The sequence below is a fragment of the Nothobranchius furzeri genome, chromosome 6 (assembly GCF_043380555.1).
Source record: "Nothobranchius furzeri strain GRZ-AD chromosome 6, NfurGRZ-RIMD1, whole genome shotgun sequence".
In the NCBI taxonomy this organism is placed as follows: Eukaryota; Metazoa; Chordata; class Actinopteri; order Cyprinodontiformes; family Nothobranchiidae; genus Nothobranchius; species Nothobranchius furzeri.
The window spans coordinates 7,946,592-7,965,615 of NC_091746.1; the positions used below are offsets into that span (position 1 = coordinate 7,946,592).

Below are 19,024 nucleotides of genomic sequence, written 5' to 3' on the forward strand. Positions count from 1 at the left end.
GTGTCACTTTAAAGAAGTAGTCCAGTTACACCTTTGTTGACTTATAACTTGGCTTCTGAATGTCCTAGAGAGATCAGGTTTGTTTTAATGTACTCCAATCAACAGCCCCTACAACCACAAAAAGCAATGGAGTCATTAGCACTTATGGTTTTTAAATGGCACGCAGAATTATGTTGCACGAAGCACAATTTCACATCATTCTGGGTTCATTTGTGTAAAAACAAGGTCCAATCAGGCTGAAACGTTACAAGAAGGTAGAATCTATTGAGTTGTAAGTGATCTGAATGTTTCATGATGATCGCACATTCCTATAAGGTGTCAAACCATGTCCCAAAGGTCACCGGATCTGGTGTCAATTTAAAGAAGTAGTCCAGTTACACATTTGTGGGCTTATAACTTGGCTTCTGAATGTCCTAGAGAGATCAGGGTTGTTTTAGTGTACTCCAATCAACAGCCCCTACAACCACAAAAAGGAATGGAGTCATTAGCACTTATGGTTTTTAAATGGCACGCAGAATTATGTTGCACGAAGCACAATTTCACATCATTCTGGGTTCATTTGTGTGTAAACAAGGTCCAATCAGCTGAAACGTTACAGGAAGGTAGAATCTATTGAGTTGTAAGTGTTCTGAACGTTTCATGATGATAGCACTTTCCTAAGGGGGTCAAACCATGTCCCAAAGGTCACCGGATCTGGTGTCAATTTAAAGAAGTAGTCCAGTTACACCTTTGTGGGCTTATAACTTGGCTTCTGAATATCCTAGAGAGGTCAGGTTTGTTTTAGAGTACTCCAATTAACAGCCCCCATTACCACAAAAAGGAATGGAGTCATTAGCACTTATGGTTTTTAAATGGCACCCAGAATTATGTTGCACGAAGCACAATTTCACATCATTCTAGGTTCATTTGTGTGAAAACAAGGTCCAATCAGGCTGAAACGTTACAAGAAGGTAGAATCTATTGAGTTGTAAGTGATCTGAACGTTTCATGATGATCGCACATTCCTATAGGGGGTCAAACCATGTCCCAAAGGTCACCAGGCCTGGTGTCACTTTAAAGAAGTAGTCCAGTTACACCTTTGTGGGCTTATAACTTGGCTTCTGAATGTCCTAGAGAGATCAGGTTTGTTTTAATGTACTCCAATCAACAGCCCCTACAACCACAAAAAGGAATGGAGTCATTAGCACTTATGGTTTGTAAATGGCACCCAAAATTATGTTGCATGAAGCACAATTTCACATCATTCTGGGTCCATTTGTGTGAAAACAAGGTCCAATCAGGCTAAAACATTACAAGAAGGTAGAATCTCTTGAGTTGTAAGTGATCTGAACGTTTCATGATGATCGCACATTCCTATAGGGGGTCAAACCATGTCCCAAAGGTCACCAGGCCTGGTGTCACTTTAAAGAAGTAGTCCAGTTACACCTTTGTTGACTTATAACTTGGCTTCTGAATGTCCTAGAGAGATCAGGTTTGTTTTAATGTACTCCAATCAACAGCCCCTACAACCACAAAAAGCAATGGAGTCATTAGCACTTATGGTTTTTAAATGGCACGCAGAATTATGTTGCACGAAGCACAATTTCACATCATTCTGGGTTCATTTGTGTAAAAACAAGGTCCAATCAGGCTGAAACGTTACAAGAAGGTAGAATCTATTGAGTTGTAAGTGATCTGAACGTTTCATGATGATCGCACATTCCTATAGGGGGTCAAACCATGTCCCAAAGGTCAACAGGCCTGGTGTCACTTTAAAGAAGTAGTCCAGGTATACATTTGTGGGCTTATAACTTGGCTTCTGAATGTCCTAGAGAGATCAGGTTTGTTTTAGAGTACTCCAATCAACAGCCCCTACAACCACAAAAAGCAATGGAGTCATTAGCACTTATGGTTTGTAAATGGCACCCAGAATTATGTTGCACAAAGCACAATTTCACATCATTCTGGGTCCATTTGTGTGAAAACAAGGTCCAATCAGGCTGAAACGTTACAGGAAGGTAGAATCTATTGAGTTGTAAGTGATCTGAACGTTTCATGATGATAGCACTTTCCTAAGGGGGTCAAACCATGTCCCAAACGTGACCGGATCTGGTGTCAATTTAAAGAAGTAGTCCAGTTACACATTTGTGGGCTTATAACTTGGCTTCTGAATGTCCTAGAGAGATCAGGTTTGTTTTAGTGTACTCCAATCAACAGCCCCTACAACCACAAAAAGGAATGGAGTCATTAGCACTTATGGTTTGTAAATGGCACCCAGAATTATGTTGCACGAAGCACAATTTCACATCATTCTGGGTCCATTTGTGTGAAAACAAGGTCCAATCAGGCTGAAACGTTACAAGAAGGTAGAATCTATTGAGTTGTAAGTGATCTGAACGTTTCATGATGATTACACATTCCTATAGGGGTTCAAACCATGTCCCAAAGGTCACCGGGCTTGGTGTCACTTTAAAGAAGTAGTCCAGTTACACCTTTGTGGGCTTATAACTTGGCTTCTGAATATCCTAGAGAGGTCAGGTTTGTTTTAGAGTACTCCAATTAACAGCCCCCATTACCACAAAAAGGAATGGAGTCATTAGCACTTATGGTTTTTAAATGGCACCCAGAATTATGTTGCACGAAGCACAATTTCACATCATTCTAGGTTCATTTGTGTGAAAACAAGGTCCAATCAGGCTGAAACGTTACAAGAAGGTAGAATCTATTGAGTTGTAAGTGATCTGAACGTTTCATGATGATCGCACATTCCTATAGGGGGTCAAACCATGTCCCAAAGGTCACCAGGCCTGGTGTCACTTTAAAGAAGTAGTCCAGTTACACCTTTGTGGGCTTATAACTTGGCTTGGTACCACTTTACAATAAGGCTCCCTTATAAATGGCTAATAAATGGTTTATAAATGTATTATTAATCCATCTATAATGCCTTATATATGACTAATTAATGTTTATTATGCATTAATTAAGGGTGAGAAAGAGACTAAACCTACTAGTTTTTTGCCAAATAGTGAACCAAATCTGTTGACTTATGTACTTTATCTAGACTTCATATATTAAACATTTCAAACTAAGAACCTATCTTTTAAGCACTATTAGCATTTGTAAACACAGTTTTGGGCAAATAATTAATGTACCTTATAACTGCATTATAAATACTTACAATGATTAAAGGGAGCGCTATTGTAAAGTGTAAAACATGTCTTTATTTATTAATGATTAATTAACATTTATAAATACAAACTGGAGCCTTCTTATAAAGTGTAAAACATGTCTTTATTTATTAATGATTATTAATGATTAATAAACATTTATAAATACAAACTGGAGCCTTATTGTAAAGTGTAAAACATGTCTTTATTTATTAATGATTAATAAACATTTATAAATACAAAAGGGAGCCTTATTATAAAGTGCAAAGCATGTTTTTATTTATTAATGATTAATAAACATTTGTAAATACAACTGGAGCCTTATTGTAAAGTGTAAAACATGTTTTTATTTATTAATGATTAATAAACATTTATAAATACAAACTGGAGCCTTATTGTAAAGTATAAAACATATCTTTATTTATTAATGACTAATAAACATTTATAAATACTAAAAATTAGTCTTAAATGTTTAAATTTGTTAAACTTCAGAGTTACACTAAATGCTTAAAATATTTGTACAAACCATGTTAACTACTGTCAAAAATGGTCATGTATTGTAAGTGTAGCACATTTAACATCCAAACTCATCAAACACACCAAATACCCCCTCCCTAAAAAAAACTGTTGTAGAAGAGATTCAGGTTAAACTGGGAATGATTTCCATATTTCCTTGAATAAGCGTCCCAGTGGTCCATCAGGATGTTTTGAACCAAGCCAAGATGACCATTCGAGAACTTTAAGATGTTCCTCCAACAACATCTCTGTACGATTTCCTCTTAGTCTGCGAATATGTCCTTTAATTGTCATCCAAGCTCTTTCAATATGTTGTGTATGACTGCCCGAGTGAGGATCAACAAACCACCTGCTGTGATTTACTGTGTAATGTTTGTACCCCATGTTTGTCAAGACATTCTTGTAGGCTCTCCACTCATCACTGATAATGGCACTACCTGACTTAACATGCTGTCTGATCAGAGGAACAAGGTGACGCCTTGTTCGTTTCTCTACAAGTTTTAACACGAGCCTTCGCCTTTTGTCTTTCACTCCCATCAGTCCAAAGACCCATTTCTTTCTTTTCCAAGCATTTCCGAAGCGTCCACGTGCATACTGAAAATAAAAAAAGATTAAGGTTAAACAGAATATTTACAAAGTATATTCTTAAATGCAGTTTGCATCTTAACATTTTAATTGTATTGCTGTTATTAAAGTAAATTGTATTTTAACTTTATTAACAGCATGACAAAGATGTTGAATAAAAAAGCTGTTTTCTGTCATTCATTTCCTTTATGGATTAATTGACTACTTTTACAAACTTTAATTTAGTTAAATTCTGACTCAAGTGATTCAAATCATCATAGTAATTGATATAATAATATGTTTATTAACAGATTGTTTTTGTTTGGTTGTAACAGTTTTACTATATTGATTCTTAAATGTAATGGTAAAAACTTAAAACTTATATGTTTAGGGGACATGTTCAGATCTGGACTGATAATAACAAAGGGGTCTGAGAGTTTACAACCTTTCGCTGATGACGGAGACAGCTTTCATCCATAACCACAAATTCTTTGTGACCACCAAGACAGTGCCCTTTATTTACTCCGTGTCTTTCCATTGCACTGATGCAGACTTGTCGAATACGCTTTGCCATGGCACTTAATGTTTTGGAGCTGCCAGCCACATCATCATCAATCATATCTATCTGCCTGAGCCTGAGCCCTTGTGAAAATCTGCGACAGAAATGAAAACCAATCAAAACTCACTGAGGCCCTATTATTAACTGCTATTCCTGTTGACATTTATACACACAGGCTACCTGTAGATGAACTTCATCCAACTGAAAAGAGAAGATTTTGATTTCTCAAAGAGGGAGCCAGTTCTAATTGTTCTGGAGACTTTTCTATGACTTGCTCTTTTGCAGCACCTGAGAACAAACCAAAAAGTGAGGTAAATAAATGAACCTATAAACATTATCACAAAATTATATTAAAAAATAAATAAGTATTGAGATAAAGTTAGCACTGTGTCTTGCTTTTAAAATTTGAAGGGCTGTTGCTCTATCCCCGACCTTCCTGAATGAGCCGAAAGCCACGCCTCCTAACGTGCACATGCAGGGAAAGCCGAGTCAAGTGAGAGAACATCTGAAATGTAGTGCTATTGGCCAATGTGGTAGGCTTGCAGAAATTATTAGTTTAGCTGTAAAGCCAGGGGAGGGACTTAGGAGAAAAATAAAATATGAAAGATCACACTTTTTCTCATAGAACAAGGTCAGATGGTCAAAATTATTTTAACAATTCCAACTTACGTACCCTGCCTTTAATATCAGAATGTGATGTTAAATGTTCTACATTATCATGCATTCATACCACATAAATTGGTCTTTCTTCACCACAGATATCATTTTCATCTTATGGTGGCAAACAGGGCATCTCAGCTTCTTCTTTAGAAGGTGTTTCTTTTGCAGCCATTTAATCAGCCTCAGAGTCTTCTTTTTAGTTTGTTTTCCCTCTGTATGAGTGCGCAACTTCATCCCAAGAGGCATTCTAGTAGGAAAAATTATAGATTTATTTAATTATATTATTACATTGAAATACTGGTATCTTCAGAATGTCATAGGTAAAAAAAGGTCACTGATATAGCAACAGATCAAGTCTTTGTATAATTCTCAAAGCATTCTTTGAAAAGTCAAGGAAAAATGTAAAACCATTAATTTGACCAAAAAATTCAACACACAAAAAAAATCAAGATATAAACATTTCTAGTTCCAGTTTATTTTACTTACTTAAAAAACACAGCACATACAGTTACTAACTGTATTGCCTCTGCAATCTATTTGTGTTGTTTTTTTTTTCTTTTTACAATACACAGCTCAACAGGAAGTAACACTTGCTAAATAAAAACCTGAATTTATAATTATGTTGACTTACTAAGAATGACCAAAAAAAGAAAGATAAATGGGTTTTTAATAAATATGTTAATTATCATTATTTATGACTACTCTTCCCTGCAAGCGAACTTGTAAATGCTGATAATTTTCAAAGAAAAATGTAAAAATGGCTAACACAACAGGAACAAGAATATTTAGTTAAGTTAATACAAAACATGCTACATTTACACAAAACATTTTCATTCTTAAAAATGATTTTTCTTCATCAGCTAAAGTAATATTTAAAAGTGAATTATAATTAAAAGAACAACCCTGCATACAAAAAATAAAACAATTTGCTTACCTCTTATAGTGCATTGGACTCAGTTATGAAGCGTTTCCCGCTGGATTTTTAGGTTGCATATGAAAACTAGCCATCGTCGCGCCAAAGGGAATAAAACGAAAATTAGCCATACAGAGATGAGCTTAGTGCAAACATCCAATCACAGTGAATCTTAATACGGAAGTCCCTCCCATCGGTGTGCGTCGGAGCTGAGGTGGATCCACCAGTCAAACCGACACGGACTGACGCTAGCTACGGCAGCGCCATGGATGGACCTGAAGAGAAAGATTCCTGTTCCACTGCGACACCTGCGGTCAGCACGCGTTCAAAGAAAAACAAAAAGCAGCGACTGGATAACGTTAACACTAAACCAACGCTGTCAACAGAGAAACGTGATGGTGAGGAATGTTTTAATGCTAACAATGAACCATTTGGCTGCTACAGTGCCTAGCTATCTCTGGTACTATTAATTATTACGAAAGTGACACCTCACAAAGTTTTATATTTTTTAATAGTTAGTAAATGTATATACATTTATATCATTATGAATAACCCCAGTGTGGTAACATGGAGGAATAATTTATTTTGTTCTGGAAGTGTCTGCTCTACAACAGGTGTTTGTCTCAGAACTTTTTTTACATTTGTATTGTTACCATTTAAAGTAGATATTTTTGTTTCTGCTGTCATTTAGTTTGCCTAGTTTAGATTAGAGATTCTGCTACTGTTGTTAATGTGTGTCTAAATTTTGTCTTTTTTAGATACTTCTTCTGGCCTTGCCCCTACTGCAACTGTGCTTCTTAATAAGGAGAGACAGGAAGTTGCTTTTCTTAAGGAGAAGCTGGAGTGGCAAAAGATGAGAATTGAAGAACTGGAAGGAGAGAGGGATTTCCTCCGAAGTCAGCTATCATCTCTGTCAAGTATGACATTAAACTAGTTTCATAAACATTGTTTAATTTTAGATTATTGTGATAAAAATCAGATAATTTATAAATATACATGAAGATCCCTTATTGTCACTGTGTTGATAAAAAAAATTGTTACTCTTTGGTGTTATGCCAGTTAACTCTTAAAAATAACTTGTTCTAATTGGGTTTAAACCTATTGATTAATTAATTGGCATGTATTATGCCATTACCTATTATCTGTTTATTATCTGTTTTCTTACAGTTGTCTGTGCTCTCACGAATAAATACATTTTCATTTACATACTTTAATAATTAATTTAAAATACACATTTCGACATCAAAGTGTTCATTTAGATGGTTTGTAGTTGTGCCACTTTATCTCTTAGTACCAGCAACTTAGTTTTCCCCTTTTTCTCCTTTAAACACCACGGTAATAGGTAATTACTGCCAATTATTGACATTTAATGTTGTATTGGACAACAACACTCAGTCATTATACTGTTTTATTATTCTATAGTCTACAAAAATTAGATTTGCCCAGCCACATGTATATTATTTCACTCAGAAGGGTGCATCATTCTCATTCTGTCAAAGCACATAAGCTGACAAAATCATCCATTGTGTAATGAAATGAAATTGGCAGCTACTTTGCATGTTTGTTTCACTCTGTGTTACCTGATATGTGTTAAAAAAAATTCTAAATTCATCCATTTTTTTCTGCAGCGCAACCTAAAGACGAACCATTAAATGATACGTTTTTCAACAATCCTTCTGAAAACTTGGATTCATCTTCCACATCTTCATCTGCATCATCTGAGTGGTCATCCTCATCCTCATCTTCACCCCCAAAGAAGCAAAAGCGCAAATTCAAAAACAAGCATTCAAAAGCCAAGAAATACAAGAAGGAGGAAAAGAAGTTCCGGCAGCGTGGTGAGCAAAATACTTATATTCAGAAGATATGTAGCCTGGCCTGCCAGAGTCCTCCTCTGTTTAATTCTGCACAGAGAAAGAGTCTGGTAACTCTCCTATGTAAATAACCCCACCCCCCTGAAAATGCTAACCAAACCAATCATCACTGAGCAGCGTATGTCACACACACAGTGAAGCTCAAATTCTCATAAACAATTATGTCTGAAGCGGAGTTCACCGCGGCTCTTTCCTCTGTTGTAAAAGACTTGGACATGTCTTTGAAACCACAACAAGAACCGCTAAAAATCTTTCTTCTAAAGAAAGATGTTTGCGCCATTACCAGGCTCCATTTTTTACTACAGCTAAAAAAACTACTGTGTCACATGGTACAGTTGGCATTTCCACCTTTTTTTTTTTTTGATTGGTCATTTTTGAGCTGGCTAATCCCGCCCCTCATGTGCCTCTCTGCCTGTGAGTTACCAGACTCTCTGTGCAGAAGTCTAGTCTGGCAGGCCAGGCTAGAAGATATGTTCTTTGGAGATAAAATTACCATTTAAACATTTTCTTCAAACTACATTGTATTTGACACCAAACTTGAATATAAGGTTTGGACTGATGCGCATTTTTAGAAATGCATACACACACACACACACACGTATATGCATGTGTGTGTGTAAATTATAGTAACAGATTGTATTGTGTGCCATGAGCATTTGTTTCTAACAGTTTTCTTTGTTTTAATTTGATTCTCAGTCCGAACACCAAGTGAGATTGTGCAGAGATACAAGTCCCTCCTCAAGACATTTCCAAAGATGAAGACCTTGTCCAAAGCTTTTCAGAAGCATGGGATTGACAGAAACACAGTTGTGTCCACGGCATCAGTTGCTGAGCTCGCTATCGCAGCTCCTCTTGTTTACCAGGAGCTGATCTCCAACAAGCCCAGTGGAGAGACGGTACTCCATTTTGCTAAGCGATGTGAGGAAGAGATTCAAAGCAATGATGAAGTGAAAAACAAAATAGAAAGCATGAAGGCTGATGGTACTTTGCTTCCAATTCGAAGAGGCAAGTCTGTCTGAAAGCCTACTCAGTTATCTGACTTGTTCTGTTTCAGCATATTTAGCTATAGAACAGATGTGTGTGAAACTGGTATTTTTTTAACGATCTGTTCAGTTATGTGTTCAGTTTCCACACAACAAAGATTTTTCTTGTCATTTTTGTTTAGAAGGTTTTGTGTGTCCTAAGAGTAACCAAAACAACTGCACTTGTTAAGATAGAGTATTGTCTAATGTTATAAGGCAGCTTGTTATACTTTTCATAGTAAGGCCCCTAGTCTTCAAAAAGTTTACTGGTTATAAATAAATGTTAACTAGTTTCATACTAAAAAAGTTTCATTTTACATTTAAAAATGTTTAAGAGTCATTAATAAACACTGATATGTTTTATACTTTACAATAAGGCTCCCTTTTGTAATTATAAATGTTTATTAACTATTAATAAATAAAGACATATTTTACACTTTACAATAAGGCTCCAGTTTGTATTTATAAATGTTTATTAATCATTAATAAATAAAGACATGTTTTACACTTTACAATAAGGCTCCAGTTTGTATTTATAAATGTTTATTAACTATTAATGAATAAAGACATATTTTACACTTTACAATAAGCCTCCCTTTAATCATTGTAAGTATTTATAATGCAGTTATAAGGTACATTATTAGTTGCCCAAAACCTTGTTTACAAATGCTAATAGTGCTTAAAAGGTAGTTTCTTAGTTTGAAATGTTTAATATATGAAGTCTAGATAAAGTACATAAGTCAACAGATTTGGTTCACTATTTGGCAAGAAACTAGTAAGTTTAGTGTCTTTTTCACCCTTAATTAATGCATAATAAATGTTTATTAGTCATATATAAGGCATTATAGATGGATTAATAAGACATTTATAAACCATTTATTAGCCAATTATAAGGGAGCCTTATTGTAAAGTGGTACCCTTGGCTTCTGAATGTCCTAGAGAGATCAGGTTTGTTTTAATGTACTCCAATCAACAGCCCCTACAACCACAAAAAGGAATGGAGTCATTAGCACTTATGGTTTGTAAATGGCACCCAGAATTATGTTGCATGAAGCACAATTTCACATCATTCTGGGTCCATTTGTGTGAAAACAAGGTCCAATCAGGCTGAAACATTACAAGAAGGTAGAATCTCTTGAGTTGTAAGTGATCTGAACGTTTCATGATGATCGCACATTCCTATAGGGGGTCAAACCATGTCCCAAAGGTCACCAGGCCTGGTGTCACTTTAAAGAAGTAGTCCAGTTACACCTTTGTTGACTTATAACTTGGCTTCTGAATGTCCTAGAGAGATCAGGTTTGTTTTAATGTACTCCAATCAACAGCCCCTACAACCACAAAAAGCAATGGAGTCATTAGCACTTATGGTTTTTAAATGGCACGCAGAATTATGTTGCACGAAGCACAATTTCACATCATTCTGGGTTCATTTGTGTAAAAACAAGGTCCAATCAGGCTGAAACGTTACAAGAAGGTAGAATCTATTGAGTTGTAAGTGATCTGAACGTTTCATGATGATCGCACATTCCTATAGGGGGTCAAACCATGTCCCAAAGGTCAACAGGCCTGGTGTCACTTTAAAGAAGTAGTCCAGGTATACATTTGTGGGCTTATAACTTGGCTTCTGAATGTCCTAGAGAGATCAGGTTTGTTTTAGAGTACTCCAATCAACAGCCCCTACAACCACAAAAAGCAATGGAGTCATTAGCACTTATGGTTTGTAAATGGCACCCAGAATTATGTTGCACGAAGCACAATTTCACATCATTCTGGGTCCATTTGTGTGAAAACAAGGTCCAATCAGGCTGAAACGTTACAGGAAGGTAGAATCTATTGAGTTGTAAGTGATCTGAACGTTTCATGATGATAGCACTTTCCTAAGGGGGTCAAACCATGTCCCAAACGTGACCGGATCTGGTGTCAATTTAAAGAAGTAGTCCAGTTACACATTTGTGGGCTTATAACTTGGCTTCTGAATGTCCTAGAGAGATCAGGTTTGTTTTAGTGTACTCCAATCAACAGCCCCTACAACCACAAAAAGGAATGGAGTCATTAGCACTTATGGTTTGTAAATGGCACCCAGAATTATGTTGCATGAAGCACAATTTCACATCATTCTGGGTCCATTTGTGTGAAAACAAGGTCCAATCAGGCTGAAACATTACAAGAAGGTAGAATCTCTTGAGTTGTAAGTGATCTGAACGTTTCATGATGATCGCACATTCCTATAGGGGTTCAAACCATGTCCCAAAGGTCACCAGGCCTGGTGTCACTTTAAAGAAGTAGTCCAGTTACACCTTTGTTGACTTATAACTTGGCTTCTGAATGTCCTAGAGAGATCAGGTTTGTTTTAATGTACTCCAATCAACAGCCCCTACAACCACAAAAAGCAATGGAGTCATTAGCACTTATGGTTTTTAAATGGCACGCAGAATTATGTTGCACGAAGCACAATTTCACATCATTCTGGGTTCATTTGTGTAAAAACAAGGTCCAATCAGGCTGAAACGTTACAAGAAGGTAGAATCTATTGAGTTGTAAGTGATCTGAACGTTTCATGATGATCGCACATTCCTATAGGGGGTCAAACCATGTCCCAAAGGTCAACAGGCCTGGTGTCACTTTAAAGAAGTAGTCCAGGTATACATTTGTGGGCTTATAACTTGGCTTCTGAATGTCCTAGAGAGATCAGGTTTGTTTTAGAGTACTCCAATCAACAGCCCCTACAACCACAAAAAGCAATGGAGTCATTAGCACTTATGGTTTGTAAATGGCACCCAGAATTATGTTGCACGAAGCACAATTTCACATCATTCTGGGTCCATTTGTGTGAAAACAAGGTCCAATCAGGCTGAAACGTTACAGGAAGGTAGAATCTATTGAGTTGTAAGTGATCTGAACGTTTCATGATGATAGCACTTTCCTAAGGGGGTCAAACCATGTCCCAAACGTGACCGGATCTGGTGTCAATTTAAAGAAGTAGTCCAGTTACACATTTGTGGGCTTATAACTTGGCTTCTGAATGTCCTAGAGAGATCAGGTTTGTTTTAGTGTACTCCAATCAACAGCCCCTACAACCACAAAAAGGAATGGAGTCATTAGCACTTATGGTTTGTAAATGGCACCCAGAATTATGTTGCACGAAGCACAATTTCACATCATTCTGGGTCCATTTGTGTGAAAACAAGGTCCAATCAGGCTGAAACGTTACAAGAAGGTAGAATCTATTGAGTTGTAAGTGATCTGAACGTTTCATGATGATTACACATTCCTATAGGGGTTCAAACCATGTCCCAAAGGTCACCGGGCTTGGTGTCACTTTAAAGAAGTAGTCCAGTTACACCTTTGTGGGCTTATAACTTGGCTTCTGAATATCCTAGAGAGGTCAGGTTTGTTTTAGAGTACTCCAATCAACAGCCCCTACAACCACAAAAAGGAATGGAGTCATTAGCACTTATGGTTTGTAAATGGCACCCAGAATTATGTTGCACGAAGCACAATTTCACATCATTCTGGGTCCATTTGTGTGAAAACAAGGTCCAATCATGCTGAAACGTTACAGGAAGGCAGAATCTATTGAGTTGTAAGTGATCTGAACGTTTCATGATGATAGCACTTTCCTAAGGGGGTCAAACCATGTCCCAAATGTCACCGGATCTGGTGTCAATTTAAAGAAGTAGTCCAGTTACACATTTGTGGGCTTATAACTTGGCATCTGAATGTCCTAGAGAGATCAGGTCTGTTTTAATGTACTCCAATCAACAGCCCCTACAACCACAAAAAGGAATGGAGTCATTAGCACTTGTGGTTTGTAAATGGCACCCAGAATTATGTTGCACGAAGCACAATTTCACATCATTCTGGGTCCATTTGTGTGAAAACAAGGTCCAATCAGGCTGAAACGTTACAAGAAGGTAGAATTTATTGAGTTGTAAGTGATCTGAACGTTTCATGATGATAGCACTTTCCTAAGGGGGTCAAACCATGTCCCAAAGGTCACCGGATCTGGTGTCAATTTAAAGAAGTAGTCCAGTTACACCTTTGTGGGCTTATAACTTGGCTTCTGAATGTCCTAGAGAGATCAGGTTTGTTTTAGTGTACTCCAATCAACAGCCCCTACAACTACAAAAAGGAATGGAGTCATTAGCACTTATGGTTTTTAAATGGCACCCAGAATTATGTTGCACGAAGCACAATTTCACATCATTCTGGGTTCATTTGTGTGAAAACAAGGTCCAATCAGGCAGAAACGTTACAGGAAGGTAGAATCTATTGAGTTGTAAGTGATCTGAATGTTTCATGATGATAGCACTTTCCTAAGGTGGTCAAACCATGTCCCAAAGGTCACCGGATCTGGTTTCAATTTAAAGAAGTAGTCCAGTTACACCTTTGTGGGCTTATAACTTGGCTTCTGAATAACCTAGAGAGGTCAGGTTTGTTTTAGAGTACTCCAATTAACAGCCCCCATTACCAAACAAAGGAATGGAGTCATTAGCACTTATGGTTTTTAAATGGCACCCAGAATTATGTTGCACGAAGCCCAATTTCACATCATTCTGGGTTCATTTGTGTGAAAACAAGGTCCAATCAGGCTGAAACGTTAGCAGAAGGTAGAATCTATTGAGTTGTAAGTGATGTGAACGTTTCATGATGATCGCACATTCCTATAGGGGGTCAAACCATGTCCCAAAGGTCACCGGGCCTGGTGTCACTTTAAATAAGTAGTCCAGTTACACCTTTGTGGGCTTATAACTTGGCTTCTGAATGTCCTAGAGAGATCAGGTTTGTTTTAATGTACTCCAATCAACAGCCCCTACAACCACAAAAAGGAATGGAGTCATTAGCACTTATGGTTTGTAAATGGCACCCAGAATTATGTTGCACGAAGCACAATTTCACATCATTCTGGGTCCATTTGTGTGAAAACAAGGTCCAATCAGGCTGAAACGTTACAAGAAGGTAGAATCTATTGAGTTGTAAGTGATCTGAATGTTTCATGATGATCGCACATTCCTATAAGGTGTCAAACCATGTCCCAAAGGTCACCGGATCTGGTGTCAATTTAAAGAAGTAGTCCAGTTACACATTTGTGGGCTTATAACTTGGCTTCTGAATGTCCTAGAGAGATCAGGGTTGTTTTAGTGTACTCCAATCAACAGCCCCTACAACCACAAAAAGGAATGGAGTCATTAGCACTTATGGTTTTTAAATGGCACGCAGAATTATGTTGCACGAAGCACAATTTCACATCATTCTGGGTTCATTTGTGTGTAAACAAGGTCCAATCAGCTGAAACGTTACAGGAAGGTAGAATCTATTGAGTTGTAAGTGTTCTGAACGTTTCATGATGATAGCACTTTCCTAAGGGGGTCAAACCATGTCCCAAAGGTCACCGGATCTGGTGTCAATTTAAAGAAGTAGTCCAGTTACACCTTTGTGGGCTTATAACTTGGCTTCTGAATATCCTAGAGAGGTCAGGTTTGTTTTAGAGTACTCCAATTAACAGCCCCCATTACCACAAAAAGGAATGGAGTCATTAGCACTTATGGTTTTTAAATGGCACCCAGAATTATGTTGCACGAAGCACAATTTCACATCATTCTAGGTTCATTTGTGTGAAAACAAGGTCCAATCAGGCTGAAACGTTACAAGAAGGTAGAATCTATTGAGTTGTAAGTGATCTGAACGTTTCATGATGATCGCACATTCCTATAGGGGGTCAAACCATGTCCCAAAGGTCACCAGGCCTGGTGTCACTTTAAAGAAGTAGTCCAGTTACACCTTTGTGGGCTTATAACTTGGCTTCTGAATGTCCTAGAGAGATCAGGTTTGTTTTAATGTACTCCAATCAACAGCCCCTACAACCACAAAAAGGAATGGAGTCATTAGCACTTATGGTTTGTAAATGGCACCCAGAATTATGTTGCATGAAGCACAATTTCACATCATTCTGGGTCCATTTGTGTGAAAACAAGGTCCAATCAGGCTGAAACATTACAAGAAGGTAGAATCTCTTGAGTTGTAAGTGATCTGAACGTTTCATGATGATCGCACATTCCTATAGGGGGTCAAACCATGTCCCAAAGGTCACCAGGCCTGGTGTCACTTTAAAGAAGTAGTCCAGTTACACCTTTGTTGACTTATAACTTGGCTTCTGAATGTCCTAGAGAGATCAGGTTTGTTTTAATGTACTCCAATCAACAGCCCCTACAACCACAAAAAGCAATGGAGTCATTAGCACTTATGGTTTTTAAATGGCACGCAGAATTATGTTGCACGAAGCACAATTTCACATCATTCTGGGTTCATTTGTGTAAAAACAAGGTCCAATCAGGCTGAAACGTTACAAGAAGGTAGAATCTATTGAGTTGTAAGTGATCTGAACGTTTCATGATGATCGCACATTCCTATAGGGGGTCAAACCATGTCCCAAAGGTCAACAGGCCTGGTGTCACTTTAAAGAAGTAGTCCAGGTATACATTTGTGGGCTTATAACTTGGCTTCTGAATGTCCTAGAGAGATCAGGTTTGTTTTAGAGTACTCCAATCAACAGCCCCTACAACCACAAAAAGCAATGGAGTCATTAGCACTTATGGTTTGTAAATGGCACCCAGAATTATGTTGCACAAAGCACAATTTCACATCATTCTGGGTCCATTTGTGTGAAAACAAGGTCCAATCAGGCTGAAACGTTACAGGAAGGTAGAATCTATTGAGTTGTAAGTGATCTGAACGTTTCATGATGATAGCACTTTCCTAAGGGGGTCAAACCATGTCCCAAACGTGACCGGATCTGGTGTCAATTTAAAGAAGTAGTCCAGTTACACATTTGTGGGCTTATAACTTGGCTTCTGAATGTCCTAGAGAGATCAGGTTTGTTTTAGTGTACTCCAATCAACAGCCCCTACAACCACAAAAAGGAATGGAGTCATTAGCACTTATGGTTTGTAAATGGCACCCAGAATTATGTTGCACGAAGCACAATTTCACATCATTCTGGGTCCATTTGTGTGAAAACAAGGTCCAATCAGGCTGAAACGTTACAAGAAGGTAGAATCTATTGAGTTGTAAGTGATCTGAACGTTTCATGATGATTACACATTCCTATAGGGGTTCAAACCATGTCCCAAAGGTCACCGGGCTTGGTGTCACTTTAAAGAAGTAGTCCAGTTACACCTTTGTGGGCTTATAACTTGGCTTCTGAATATCCTAGAGAGGTCAGGTTTGTTTTAGAGTACTCCAATTAACAGCCCCCATTACCACAAAAAGGAATGGAGTCATTAGCACTTATGGTTTTTAAATGGCACCCAGAATTATGTTGCACGAAGCACAATTTCACATCATTCTAGGTTCATTTGTGTGAAAACAAGGTCCAATCAGGCTGAAACGTTACAAGAAGGTAGAATCTATTGAGTTGTAAGTGATCTGAACGTTTCATGATGATCGCACATTCCTATAGGGGGTCAAACCATGTCCCAAAGGTCACCAGGCCTGGTGTCACTTTAAAGAAGTAGTCCAGTTACACCTTTGTGGGCTTATAACTTGGCTTCTGAATGTCCTAGAGAGATCAGGTTTGTTTTAATGTACTCCAATCAACAGCCCCTACAACCACAAAAAGGAATGGAGTCATTAGCACTTATGGTTTGTAAATGGCACCCAGAATTATGTTGCATGAAGCACAATTTCACATCATTCTGGGTCCATTTGTGTGAAAACAAGGTCCAATCAGGCTGAAACATTACAAGAAGGTAGAATCTCTTGAGTTGTAAGTGATCTGAACGTTTCATGATGATCGCACATTCCTATAGGGGGTCAAACCATGTCCCAAAGGTCACCAGGCCTGGTGTCACTTTAAAGAAGTAGTCCAGTTACACCTTTGTTGACTTATAACTTGGCTTCTGAATGTCCTAGAGAGATCAGGTTTGTTTTAATGTACTCCAATCAACAGCCCCTACAACCACAAAAAGCAATGGAGTCATTAGCACTTATGGTTTTTAAATGGCACGCAGAATTATGTTGCACGAAGCACAATTTCACATCATTCTGGGTTCATTTGTGTAAAAACAAGGTCCAATCAGGCTGAAACGTTACAAGAAGGTAGAATCTATTGAGTTGTAAGTGATCTGAACGTTTCATGATGATCGCACATTCCTATAGGGGGTCAAACCATGTCCCAAAGGTCAACAGGCCTGGTGTCACTTTAAAGAAGTAGTCCAGGTATACATTTGTGGGCTTATAACTTGGCTTCTGAATGTCCTAGAGAGATCAGGTTTGTTTTAGAGTACTCCAATCAACAGCCCCTACAACCACAAAAAGCAATGGAGTCATTAGCACTTATGGTTTGTAAATGGCACCCAGAATTATGTTGCACGAAGCACAATTTCACATCATTCTGGGTCCATTTGTGTGAAAACAAGGTCCAATCAGGCTGAAACGTTACAGGAAGGTAGAATCTATTGAGTTGTAAGTGATCTGAACGTTTCATGATGATAGCACTTTCCTAAGGGGGTCAAACCATGTCCCAAACGTGACCGGATCTGGTGTCAATTTAAAGAAGTAGTCCAGTTACATATTTGTGGGCTTATAACTTGGCTTCTGAATGTCCTAGAGAGATCAGGTTTGTTTTAGTGTACTCCAATCAACAGCCCCTACAACCACAAAAAGGAATGGAGTCATTAGCACTTATGGTTTGTAAATGGCACCCAGAATTATGTTGCACGAAGCACAATTTCACATCATTCTGGGTCCATTTGTGTGAAAACAAGGTCCAATCAGGCTGAAACGTTACAAGAAGGTAGAATCTATTGAGTTGTAAGTGATCTGAACGTTTCATGATGATTACACATTCCTATAGGGGTTCAAACCATGTCCCAAAGGTCACCGGGCTTGGTGTCACTTTAAAGAAGTAGTCCAGTTACACCTTTGTGGGCTTATAACTTGGCTTCTGAATATCCTAGAGAGGTCAGGTTTGTTTTAGAGTACTCCAATTAACAGCCCCCATTACCACAAAAAGGAATGGAGTCATTAGCACTTATGGTTTTTAAATGGCACCCAGAATTATGTTGCACGAAGCACAATTTCACATCATTCTAGGTTCATTTGTGTGAAAACAAGGTCCAATCAGGCTGAAACGTTACAAGAAGGTAGAATCTATTGAGTTGTAAGTGATCTGAACGTTTCATGATGATCGCACATTCCTATAGGGGGTCAAACCATGTCCCAAAGGTCACCAGGCCTGGTGTCACTTTAAAGAAGTAGTCCAGTTACACCTTTGTGGGCTTATAACTTGGCTTCTGAATGTCCTAGAGAGATCAGGTTTGTTTTAATGTACTCCAATCAACAGCCCCTACAACCACAAAAAGGAATGGAGTCATTAGCACTTATGGTTTGTAAATGGCACCCAGAATTATGTTGCACGAAGCACAATTTCACATCATTCTGGGTCCATTTGTGTGAAAACAAGGTCCAATCAGGCTGAAACATTACAAGAAGGTAGAATCTCTTGAGTTGTAAGTCATCTGAACGTTTCATGATGATCGCACATTCCTATAGGGGGTCAAACCATGTCCCAAAGGTCACCAGGCCTGGTGTCACTTTAAAGAAGTAGTCCAGTTACACCTTTGTTGGCTTATAACTTGGCTTCTGAATGTCCTAGAGAGATCAGGTTTGTTTTAATGTACTCCAATCAACAGCCCCTACAACCACAAAAAGAAATGGAGTCATTAGCACTTATGGTTTTTAAATGGCACGCAGAATTATGTTGCACGAAGCAC

The 19,024-nt window shown here is 38.0% G+C and overlaps 2 protein-coding genes across 3 annotated transcripts; one reads left to right on the top strand and one right to left on the bottom strand.

The window, feature by feature from the left end:
- Positions 1-3,468: 3,468 nt before the first annotated feature.
- On the bottom strand, positions 3,469-6,464 carry LOC139070234 (uncharacterized). Of its 2 annotated transcripts, none has more exons than XM_070551957.1 (5): positions 6,380-6,464; positions 5,516-5,692; positions 4,966-5,073; positions 4,750-4,879; positions 3,469-4,256 (listed from the first exon to the last, which is right to left on the bottom strand). In XM_070551957.1, exons 1-5 carry the CDS (start codon positions 6,391-6,393, stop codon positions 3,792-3,794), a joined length of 894 nt encoding a protein of 297 aa, XP_070408058.1. In that variant the 5' UTR covers positions 6,394-6,464; the 3' UTR covers positions 3,469-3,791. The 2 variants fall into 2 exon arrangements, with proteins under 2 accessions (XP_070408058.1, XP_070408057.1); XM_070551956.1 differs by having other exon boundaries at positions 3,475-4,256; positions 4,672-4,879.
- Positions 6,465-6,605: 141 nt separating this feature from the next.
- Positions 6,606-10,086, top strand: LOC139070235 (coiled-coil domain-containing protein 106-like). The gene is made up of 4 exons (XM_070551959.1): positions 6,606-6,756; positions 7,117-7,275; positions 7,987-8,193; positions 8,926-10,086. Exons 1-4 carry the CDS (start codon positions 6,624-6,626, stop codon positions 9,246-9,248), a joined length of 822 nt encoding a protein of 273 aa, XP_070408060.1. The 5' UTR covers positions 6,606-6,623; the 3' UTR covers positions 9,249-10,086.
- Positions 10,087-19,024: the final 8,938 nt, after the last annotated feature.